The sequence below is a fragment of the Mercenaria mercenaria genome, chromosome 1 (genome assembly GCF_021730395.1).
Source record: "Mercenaria mercenaria strain notata chromosome 1, MADL_Memer_1, whole genome shotgun sequence".
In the NCBI taxonomy this organism is placed as follows: domain Eukaryota; kingdom Metazoa; phylum Mollusca; class Bivalvia; order Venerida; family Veneridae; genus Mercenaria; species Mercenaria mercenaria.
The window spans coordinates 4,081,513-4,093,750 of record NC_069361.1 but is presented as its reverse complement, the minus strand read 5'-3'; the positions used below and the strand labels follow the sequence as shown (position 1 = coordinate 4,093,750).

Sequence of the window (12,238 nt, the reverse complement as noted above, 5' to 3'; positions counted from 1 at the left end):
TTATGCCATTATTGTTTTTGATATAGATTTATTAGCATACGTCTCTGAAAATTAACCTTGAAATATAAGTATTAAAAAAATGTTTGAAAAAAGTAATAATTAAAACGTGTAAGGAAAATCGAAGCCATATGATTATTTACCCTTTTGATACCGGTTTATACTTTTTGTTTATTATATTATATATGAAACATTTTTACCACTTTCAGCCGCCCGTTTAGTTCAGTATTGAGAACACATATCTACGGATCGCAGGTCGTGAGCTCAGTCTCCGGGCGAATCATATGTTTCCATGGCAATTTGATTAAAGACATGGTGTCTGACATCATTTGTCCTCAACCTCTGATTTATATGGTGCATTTGATAGCTCCTTGTAGAGAAGTGAGCGAGTAACTGCATTTTTGAGTCTCATTTGTAGCCCTGATTCGGTGCAGTTTTACTCAAAAGTTGCTATATTACCAGTCCAAATGCTTTTAGGAACTCTGTGAATAGAGCAAAGTCACGCCACATTAAAATGTCCGAAGTCTTGTGTTTTCCCCATACACTACTGCACAAAACCTCTTGTGTGGCTTGTAAGTATGTTTGAACGCTAGCTGTCAGTATTTCAGTTATGTTTAACCCCAGATGGACGAATGTTAGTTATACCAAGCGACTGTAAGTGACCAAAGACCATATTTGTTTTGATTTATATATGTTCTTTATTGACATTGTACATTATTCCAACATACAAAATAAAAATGCACGCAATAAACAGAGCTACTCAAAATTGAGCCAAAAAAATACGTGGGGTTAACCGGGTCGTCTTCCACCATCTTGAACCAGTTCACACGAGTATGGAGAATAGTCTCTAAATGGCCGAAAAATATAAACAAAATAGGCTGTCCTGTTATACACATTCTGATATTGTCATTCTATAAAATTGTATATGTACCTACTATTTCATATCTCCTCTATTTAGATATTATTTTTAATTATTTTCCGCGTTACCACTTCCATATTGCGGGAAATCAAGGACATATAATTATGGTATACCAGGTTGCGATAAAGAAGGTGGATCGTTATCAGAGTAACAACAGCAGGTTTATAAATAGAACCAGTGACCAAAACAAGTATATTCGAAATTTCAAATGGTGGTTAAGCTAACGGTCAATTAACTTTTAGTGTTATTATTTTGACATCTTAGAAAGCTTAGAAAAACAAATATATAAATTAATGATTATGAACACTGCAAAGTCTCTACAGTAAATTCAAAACATACTTATGTTTCCTACCATGACTCACATTTTGAACCAAAATTTTACCGGCGGTTCCTTTAATAGCCAGTTAAAGTTTCAAACAAGAGTGAGTGGACCTTGCGTACATTCCTGACGTGTAAAGCTCTTTGATACTTTAGACTAGATCATTTTCGCATCATTTTGAATTAGCAGTTAATGATAGATGCCAATCAGAGAAAGTTCTCCAGGGCTACCAATCTCGGACTTTAAAGGCAACGGACTCGTTGCTATCGTGTTGTGTATACTATTGGAGATACTTCTTTTATCATTCATGAGAGGTTTCAATGTCGCTCTGATCAAAATAGTTAGAGAAAATAAAACCGTTGAGAGTATTACCTGTTCTGAAAGTGACTGCTTTTTAACATTTCAATGAAGACAATGATGCGTAAAGACATGTTTTTGACGTGTTGTCATTTTTGCCCTCATAATGTTTTTCGCAATTTGTAAATTCTATATATAGACAATTTTGCGTAATTTTGTGACTTTCTATGGTTTGTAGTGGTGAAATGAGTAAATTTACATGATAACATAGCTTGGTTTTGATAAATGTATTGATATGTTATCAAATTCACTATGAATATTGCTCTAAGCTTACGCTAAATTTCAAAAATGTAGATTGTTATTTAAGACATTGGCAAATAGTAAATGACACGTATACAGTTTTGTTCATTATATTTTGTTATAAGCTGGATCATGTACCTGTTCTGAGAACACATACTCATGAATATGAAAATGTGTGCATATCAATTTCTGTTAAATGAATTTCCATTCTTTTACTTCGTCCAATACCATTATATTTCAACAGAAATTATTTTCCAGAAAGTAAATTATAGCAATCTTTGCTTCTGAAATAAAATATATCTAGAAAGTACTTTCATTGCATTAATACTGCGTTTTGATGAACAGCCTACTTTTGTTTCAAAATGCCTTCTTGATGATACTGTACATGTTGGACGTTCGTTTTAATAGTGCAAAATGCTTTTATTGTAGGTTAAAAGCAATATATAACATCAAGCATATATAAATTTGCTGTAACATAGTGAGGACCCTTAGTTCTCACTTGAGTACGACTTGGATTGACCCACCGTAAACTCGTTAAAAGCAACTTGAACAAATGATGTTTTTCACGGCAACTCATCATTGCGCTGTTCACTACAAAAACCATATTGTATAACAAAACACTGTTCTCAAATGGTTCAACTGGAACAACGCAAGCGTATTTCATTTTAGTTATGTTTAGGTTATCCATATCTAAATTGCATAAAATCCGCCAAATTCATACAGTAATGCATAACGAAGTAGATCGGATCGCTTGACACTATTTCCAAATTTGTCATATAACTGTTCAAGATATGGATGGTGTTTTGGCAGCAGTTTCGACCAGTTATGTAAGTCAAGAATCTGTATTAGTTTATGAAATATTGTTGAGGGAGAGAGTTTCTAAAAAAGCAAATAGCTTCCTACTCAATCCTCTATGTTAATATATGTAATATTGTAATAACTGAAATTATGATGAATAAAATATTGTTTAAACCAAATATTGTACATATTTTACAAACATTTCTGGTATCATTTCGTTCGAATAGAATTGTTGTATAAAGTGAAGAATATGTGGTAATTGACCGCCTGTTGTCGGAAATTCCTCCTCATTTCTGCTAACTTGAACCATAGATATACCGGGATGGGCGGCATTTAGATTATTTGTACTGTAATTATTATGTAATAAGTTTGTTTCATTGGTTTGACACCCATTATGCAGTTGTTTGTTATGAATTGTAGGGTATCGTTCTTCAGAGTTTATGATTCTAGAATAGAGCAAGAATTTTTTTTGAAAAAGTGCATGTCCTACATGCCCTAATACTGCTTCATTTGAATGGAAGCGGTAACTGATATGTAATATCTGAGTAAATGTTTTGCCAAATTTTTATTGCCTTTATGTTATGGATCGAACTAGGGAAAAGCTGTATTGACCTTTGACCTCTTGGTTTGAACTAAATTTTTGAGCTAGGGGTCTTGGTGTCATGCATGACAAGTTGTCTCATCATATGAAACCTTTGTAAAATCACTTGCTGGATGACAGAGTTATGGACCGCCCGCACAGGAAAAAAACTATTGACATTATGCCTCCAAGTGTGACCTTGACCTTTAGTTAGGAATCTGGGTATTGCGCTTGACACATCGTCTTATTATAGGAAATACTTGTGTCAAGTAATATCAAAATTACTTGATTTATGTCAGAGTTATGAGCCGGACAGGAAAAATAGCCTACTGACTTTTGACCTCAGAATGACCTTGACGTTTAGGCTAGGGGTGTGGCTGTTGCGCATGACATATCATCATTTTTGTAGGATACATTTGTGCCAATCAATATTATAATTCCTCGAAAGACTGCAGCGTAAAAACAACAGTACAGACGTTTGACCCCTAAGTGTGACCTTGACCGTTGAGCTAGGGATCTTGTTGTTGCGCATCACATGTTTTCTCATTATAGGATACATTTGTGCCAAGTAATATTAATTTCCACTCGAGAATGACAGAGATATGGACGGGACAAGAAAAAAATCACTATTGATCTTTGACCTCTGAGTGTAGGTAGGCGTCTGAGTGTTACGCATGACACGTTGCTTCATTTTGTGATACATTTTTGCCAAGTAATATTAAAATCCTTTCAAAGAATACAGAGCTATGGATCGGACAGGAAAAATACCTTTGATCTCTAAGTGTGAGCTTGACCTTTGAGGTCTGATTATGGGGAACATCTGTGCCAAAGTAATGTTAGAATATCTTGATTGATGGTTGAGTTACAGATTGGACAGGAAAAAAAATGACTTCCAACCGAGACCTTGACTTTTGAGTTAAGGCACCGAGTCCTGCGCATGACTCATCATCTCAATATGGGGAATGTTTGGTTATTCAAAGGGTCCCTATTAAATTTGTATTTAAAATTTTGACCCACCAATCAGTTGTAATAAAAAGACACACTTATCGGTTCCTAACACATTAGGCTAGTTTCATAGGGATAACCCCCCCTAGACCATTTGGGAAGTGGTAAAACATAGCTGGGTGCAAAAGACCCACTTTTCCACTTCGTTGCCCGACAATCGACTTCGAACCCAACTGTTGACTTTCTTATTAAATTAGACCCTATAATTAACCAAGGTTAAAATTATATATTAGTAAAAACATTGCTTACAGCTGTTTACTTTTCCTCGTCTATTATTCATGTACTTGTCAAAGTCATATACCAGAGGGCCAATAACAGACTAGTCAGTTTTTCTTAAACTTTACCGTCTGTTACTTATACCCGTAAATGCATGCATACAAAACTGAAACTGAAACTGAAACTGGTTTATTTGCTTAAACGCCTATTTCTACATTTAAAACATATTCAATGGCGTTTTACAATACAAGTTGAAATAAAATATTAAATATAAAATATTTTAAATAAGATTAATTAAAACGAATCAAAATAGCAATTATTAATTTAAAGTCAATGATAATACCATATTTTAAAATATTACTAACATACAATTATCACAGACAAACATTAAATTTCTATCACTGTCACCAGCATCACTGTTTTAAAACTCAGTCAAAACTTAGAATAATGCAAAGTAGTCTCTGAAGAAATGCGTTTTCAACTTTTTCCTAAAGCAGTCAATTAAAGAACTTTTGACAGTGGTTAGGGGAAGAATCAACTGGTGCTATCTGCCTCTTTACATCTGTTTTTAAGGTTTGTAGATATGTATTATTGGGGGAAATAAGTTATTTAATTTCTTAGCTTTTCGGTGGTATCATATTTCTTCAATTCTTCAATTATGTAGAATATGGCAACAAAACATGTATTTTCGCAAAACTTTTTTTCATGAAAACAGAAGTAGTCTTTATGCAGTACTGGACACTATTTTGACATATAGTCTCGAGAACCAGATAATATTTTCATGAAAACCTTCTCCTAAATTCACGAAACTTTATTCAATTTTTCGCGAAAAGTATTTTTTTTTTCTCAAAATTTCATAAAATTTTCATGAAGATTTTATGATTACCGTATGCAGAAATATGCCACCATACATTTCACGTCTATTCTTCATGTACTTAGCAAACTCACATACCGGAGGAGAAAGAACCTACCGGTCAGGTTTTTTTACCTCCTTTATTTATGTACAAAAAATTGAAGTGGAAAACTTAACTGATTTGGATTAAAAACAAAACAACTGGTTTGTTTTATCCATTTATGTAAAAGGTAAGAACTAGGTTGGTGTGGAGTTACCATGGCGAAACAATCAATCGATCAGTTTTTACGCCCTTGTTTGTGCACACAATCTAGAGGGAATAACTTATTAGGGGGAGAGGTTTGAAATCAACCGGTTGCATTATCCACAGGGAAAGAATAAACCGGGCGTTTCTTAGTGCCTAATAAAATTTACAGCTTGCCTGATGCATGCATTTCAACAACAAAAACTGGATTTCTTGCTAAACTTTGTGTTAATCTTTTAACTGGAGGATTTATTCGATCATCTAATAAGATTTGTTTTATATTTACAGTTTTCTTCTTCAGAGAAAATGAATACAGAAGCAAAGGTTATCCGAATCATTTCAAAGTGCAAATTGGGTGGTATCTGTTTTCAAATCAGGATAGTGAGAAAAACTACCATGACTGCATTTTTCTAAGAAGCCTCGGGGATGCATTTGGTGAAATTATGTGCCAAATTAAAATACGAATGTTAGAATGACTCATGGATGCGATAGAAAATGTTTTACCATATACATTTAATGTGCGAATTATTAGCAGTAGTGACAACATGTGTTATACATGCATTGGAAGAACAGTAACATGTGGCTATCACATTCATGTTTCATCCATTATATAGAATACAATTTGGAGCAATATCATTTATACTGATCTTTTTCAGTCGATAAATAGACGTTTTGTTCATTAACCATAAATGATACCAATGATGTACAGTGAATGTATATTTCTTTTTCTCTCTAATATCTTCCCGTCTGTAAAACTCCGAACACGCTCTTTGTTTCAGAAGTGATAAAGTTTCCATACTTTTACAGAGTTGTGTGAATTTCCCGTCTTCTTTTACATGTATAGGATCCAATTTGTCCATGAAATACTGTGAATTAGGTACGTATACAGAGTTATTATCATCCTCTCTCAGTTCTCCTTTATAGAAATAGGGAGAATTGCTGGTCCAGTCAGTTTTGTTCCTACCAGTGTCTACGAGACCGATATGATTATACTGAATAAATGTTCTTGTAACATACCCAGGACCTGTGGTTTCCACAGGGTTGCCACTTGGAGTGGCCCATCGTAAGTTTGATAAAAGCAGCTTGAAAAACGGATGTTTTGCACGGCAACTCATGACTCCGTTGTTCACTACAAAGACCATATTGTATAGCAAAGCACTATGTTCAAATGGTTCAACTGGAACAACGCAAGCGTATTTCATTGTAGTTATGTTTAGGGGACGCAGGTTGTCCGTGTCTAAATCTGCATAAAATCCGCCAAACTCATACAGCACTGCATAACGAAGTAGATCGGATCGCTTGACACTATTTCCAAATTTGTCATATAACTTAACAAGATATGGATGGGTTTTTAGCAGAAGTCTTCGACCGGATTGATAGGTCCAGAATCTGTAATCCCACGTAGGATTGTGTTTTATGAAAGATTTAATATGTTTTATATACATTTCTGGTATCATTTCGTCTGTGAAAATTTGGTGTATGATGTGAGGAATACGTGGTATTTGTCCGTTTGTTGTTGGAAATTCCTCTTCTTTTGCTGACTGGAACAATGGATATACCGGGATGGACGGCATAGGAGTTGAATTATTTGTACTATAATCGGTGTGTAATAGTTTTGTTTCATTGGTTCGACAACCACCATGCCGTGATTTGTTATAAATTATAATGTATCGTCCATCAGTCTTACATTTGTCTGTAAATATTTCTACAACAGAAAGCAAAAATTGTATCGTAACTTAAATATTATTTTAGATAATTAAAATAATCATGCATTTTTGCTAAAGCGTGTGCCATCCATCACCACAAGCCTCGACGATTTGTCCTAGATCGCTTATGTTAAATAGATAACAATGTGATATAAGAGTCATCCAAAACATTTTTTTCAAATCAGATAAAGGCTGGCCTGCAGATCTAGATAACACTTTACTATATTATGTGGACATCACGTGGACGGGATATTCAGCGCCATGTACGCATCGCGCGGATCGAGTAATTTAGCGTTTTCAAATATTTTACTTAAAAGTATGTCGCATAGAGTAACTTCTTAATTGATTAACACACATAAGGAGTTGGTTATCAGCTGTGCAGAATAATTCGCCATCATTTGCGCCCTAATGGAACTATTCCGCAAGACGTTTTACCGTATACGGTCCTGGCGTGTATAAACAAAGAAGCGTTACGACCTATTAGTTGGCGCTATGTTCTATCATATTTTATCAAAATTTTATCTAAATAATTTATAGCAATATCGTGTTTGAACACTTTTTATACATTCCGATGGTTATGCGTCGTACGAAATCATTTCACTCGGGCTGAGCCCTCGTGAAATTATTACGATCGACGTTATAAAGAGTGGTTTTTTTTTTGTGTTTTTTTTGGGGGTGGGGGGGGGGGGGTTTAATGTCGCACTGACACATGATAGGTCATTCCATCTAGACTTTCCAGCTTTAATAGTGGAGGAAGACCCTTATCAAGAGTGTTAAAACACGGTTTTAAATTATCTTTTAAATCGACCATGCTCTCTGGTGTCCATATGTTTTGACGAATACGCATTATTTGTAAAGTCTTTGCTAGCAGTTATCAAAGAATCATATGTTTGAATTCAATTTATTTTAAAATCGGGCAAGCAGTTTCTGTTAACACATTTCTAAATTTTATATATGACTAAAGTGTTCGAAAAACAAAATATAGACAGCCATAACATAATATTACGATAATAAACACATTAATAAAGTTTTTTAAGTTAATGAAATAAATATTTCACGATATATAACAGTAAGTTTGGCACTGATTGGCCTACAGATATTGATCATTTTGTAAGACAGGGAGGAAAGACAGATTCATTATGAACAAAGTTACTATACCTATTTCCGGTAGATATCGCATCCCTAACTTCAAGTAAAGCCATGCTCCTGCAATAACCAAACAGAATATTAAACACGGTATGCATTTATTCTTTTTCAAACAGAACACTTTACGTATCATCCTGAACAGTGAGATATGTTGTTGAAAAACAAAACATAAGTAATAAAGTACAACCATTATTTACATTGCTTTAAGGCACTATTTATAACAAAACATAAAGCAGTTAGATTTGCTATAATGAGTATCGGTGTTCTATTTCCATGGTTGAGTGTGCAACATTTTGCACGTATTGACAAGGACTACTGATGATTTTATACCTCTGTCATGGAGGATCGTAGTTTTAATCAGTATAATATAATGTATTTAGCTAGTTATATATCTTCGCATGAGAGAATAAGACTGGAATGGTTTCATATATTTATTCGGCTAACGTCAATGTTGATACAGATGATTACAAAACAGGATGTGCCGTAAATGCCACGGCGTTATCGCGGCGTTGATTATATCGCAAGTTACACTATAATAGATATCACACTTCCCCTTTCCATTTAAGATTGCTTCTTTAAATTCACTGATGAGCCGATAGGCGAAACTAGTTTGTATTTTTATAATTAAATACTGTTGGAAAGGCATGTGAAGTCATTTTATTTAGTTAATTTATAGACTTCCATCTTGTGCCGAGTATTTCCATTGTCAAGTTTATATATATATGAAACGTATAAAATTTCTGTAACACCTCTTTCGTAGAGGATATTACATGAGAGTCTTTTTATATTGAATTTATTAAACGAGTTGATTAGAATAATAATAAAGAGGCACTGTGGAAAATTTTATCGAATTTATTCAACGAGTTTAATAAATTCAATGTGGAAAGACACAAACGTTATATTCTATTTATCACATGTAAGCTTTTAGACACAAGATACAAGATACGAATTTTTTTTAATGTCGGTGTTACATATATAGACAACATTTGCTATGTATAGCTATTGACCAACATAAGAAATTCAATAAAATAGAAAAGGTGGAAAACAGAGGCCGCCCAACACGACATAAACGAAATTGTTTCAGGCTCGGTTTGATTGAGCTTGTTATGGACGGTAGAGAAAATGCAAGCTACCGTCCACGTCCCGGGTTGAGCAGAACTCAACATTTACACATGTTATAAGTACTAGAATATAATTTAGAGACATCCGCAGCTGTATTCATACGGCGGTGCACGATGCACAGAATGCTATTCCACGAAAAGCGGCGTATGCTCCCAAGTTAAAATAATGGCTTTGCCAACGAGAAAACAATGAGCAGAATTAAACATAAACAAACTGGAATTTAGAGAGGGGATCTAATGTTATGGAGCCTGAATATCACAGAAACTGCCAACAGACAAAAATTGAAATCAGGCACCATATCAAAAAAGCAAGCACTTTCTTTCTGTATCTATTCTAAACCAGGATAATTCGACAAACAAACGAAACAATACCAATGCAAAGCTTTTTTATACTAGTGTACTACCAAATTGATGCAATGGCTTTATTTCACTCCCATGACGTCAAACATGTATTAAAATAATTTCTCCTACATAGTCATTGTATCGATTTGGTGTTCGTCTGATACGTCTCGTGATCGTTGGGTCCCTGGATCTATTTGCTGTAGCTGGTTGTTGTGTTTCATTTGAGCTTCTGTGGGTTCTCCTCGACCTTCGGCTTCTGCATAGTAATTTCTCCCGTCAGGTATCGTCTGTTTGTTTGCCCATGATATTGTTCGTACCTTTAAACTGCGTAGAGCGCCTACAATTCTCGTGCATGACTGTTGCTCTCAGACATTTATCGATTCTGAATATGATATATGGTGCCGCCTCATATGCTGTGGATCACTTATTCTATTTACGTTGTCGTAATAATACGGTATCTCCGATCTTAAACTTATGATCATTATGGTCATTGGTTAAGTTTCTGTGTATTGTGTTGATCTATGCGCATGACCTCGTGCTTCAATTTCTCCGGAACATGTCGCTGGTTTTGGGTTATGTCCAATTTTGTTCTAACTTTCCATTTCATCAAGATTTCGTATGGTTTCTATTATGTGGTGTTGACCTATAACCAATCAGCATTTCTTGAACGGCATCGATACTTTTTTCTGCCTTGCGTATGCGCCATATGTTTAACATTTTCATGAAACTCTCGGCTTCTCCGTTGGCTCTATGGTCTTCTAGTGTCATTTTATGACTTTCGAAACCCATTTTTTCCTGCAAATTCTGCAAACTTAGCCGAACGGATTGGTGGTCCGTTATCACTTTCTACTGTTCTCGAAATTTCTTGATTAATAAAAATCTCCTTAATCGGTTCGTTCTGTCACTAAAAGATGTGGATGCTCTACTTCCGGGCTATCGAGTTCTTTTATCTATTGTAACAATGTTGTAGTGTCCGTGTGGAAAAGGGCCTCTAAAATGTATAGCAACTGTCTCCCATTCTCGGGGATCTCCGATGGTTTGATTTTTCCTTATATGTGTTCTTTTGTTGTGATTTGGCACTCAAAACATTTCCCAACAGTAACTTCTGCAAGTGCGTTTTGATTTAGAGACCAGTATCTACTTCTTATCATCTGTTTAGTTTTCGTCGATCCTAGATTACCCGTTCTGCGGGCAGTATTTATCAATTTCTTTTGTGAGCTGCTGGTATAACTATCTGTCTGTTTCTGAACATTAATCCCTCAGCAATACTTGATTCATTTCTTACTAAATATACTATGGCTTAATGCCCGGTACTATTTTATGTTTTCCCAGTCATTGCTTTGCTTCCGTTTTAGAACATCTTGTAATTTAACATTTTTACTCGTTTCATCTTGAATTTTCGTCATTATGACAGCATCTTCTGAGTCAAATATCATCAAGAGGACTTGATCGGTTTAATCTTAGTCTGTTTCTGGAAGTGGGTATCGTGGTAGGTAACCTAAAGAACCTCCTTCATCTTTTCCTGGTTCATATATTAATTGTAAGTAATATGGGACTGGTCTAGGGTTCTACGCTACTGGCATAGCAACTGATATGATGGAGAATTTCACTAAAATATATTTTCATGTTACTTCTTATCTGTGAGTTTTTCTATTCCATGAAATACGTCCTTATTCTTCACAATTTCTGGTGATTGGTTTTCTCATTATTAGCAGATTTCACGCACTCATCCTCATTGATTTTTAAGTCATTTGTCTGTTTTATCGATCCATCTGCTTTCATCTGCAAGCTCTATAAACGTCTTCTATCCCAACAATGTCGGAGAATGTATTTTTCCTTTCACGACAACAAACGTTGTTTTAACTCACGTGTTTTGATTCTCACTGTTGTTAGGAATTCGCCTTTTACTAGATGCTTATTCTGTAATGTACTCAATTTTGAATAGCTTTTCTGAAGGGATTAGTGCTCTGTTGTTATATATGTTTATATGCTCTATACTGGTGTTCGTCCATAACGTTGACATCTGCACCACTGTCTGGTTCTAATCTAACTGTTTTATATAATCACTTACTTTGTTAACTTGTATTTTTCTAACAGCAAGTAAGTGATGAATGGCGTTCGTCAGAACTACCGGTATACTCATCGTCAGAACTTCCGGTATACTCATCGTCAGAACTTCCGTATGTTCATCATCACTTCCTCTGCGCAAAGTTTCCTCACGTGTCTGCTTTGTCTTCTTTTAGGGTGTCTTTTCTTCTCAAAATATTCTGTGCTGTTTCTATTTGACCTTGATTTTACATTCCGCCTAAAATGATTCCAACCCTTACATTTATTACACCGCCTCTCTCCGTAGTCTCGGTACTCCTCATGTGTATGAAATGAGTGAAAACTGTAA

The 12,238-nt window shown here is 35.0% G+C and overlaps 1 protein-coding gene across 1 annotated transcript; it reads right to left on the bottom strand.

The window, feature by feature from the left end:
- Positions 1-4,594: 4,594 nt before the first annotated feature.
- On the bottom strand, positions 4,595-8,555 carry LOC123528003 (uncharacterized). Its single transcript, XM_053534281.1, has 2 exons — positions 8,393-8,555; positions 4,595-7,233 (listed from the first exon to the last, which is right to left on the bottom strand). The coding sequence occupies exons 1-2, from the start codon at positions 8,511-8,513 to the stop codon at positions 6,128-6,130; spliced, it is 1,227 nt and encodes a 408-aa protein (XP_053390256.1). The 5' UTR covers positions 8,514-8,555; the 3' UTR covers positions 4,595-6,127.
- Between the last annotated feature and the right edge of the window lie 3,683 nt (positions 8,556-12,238).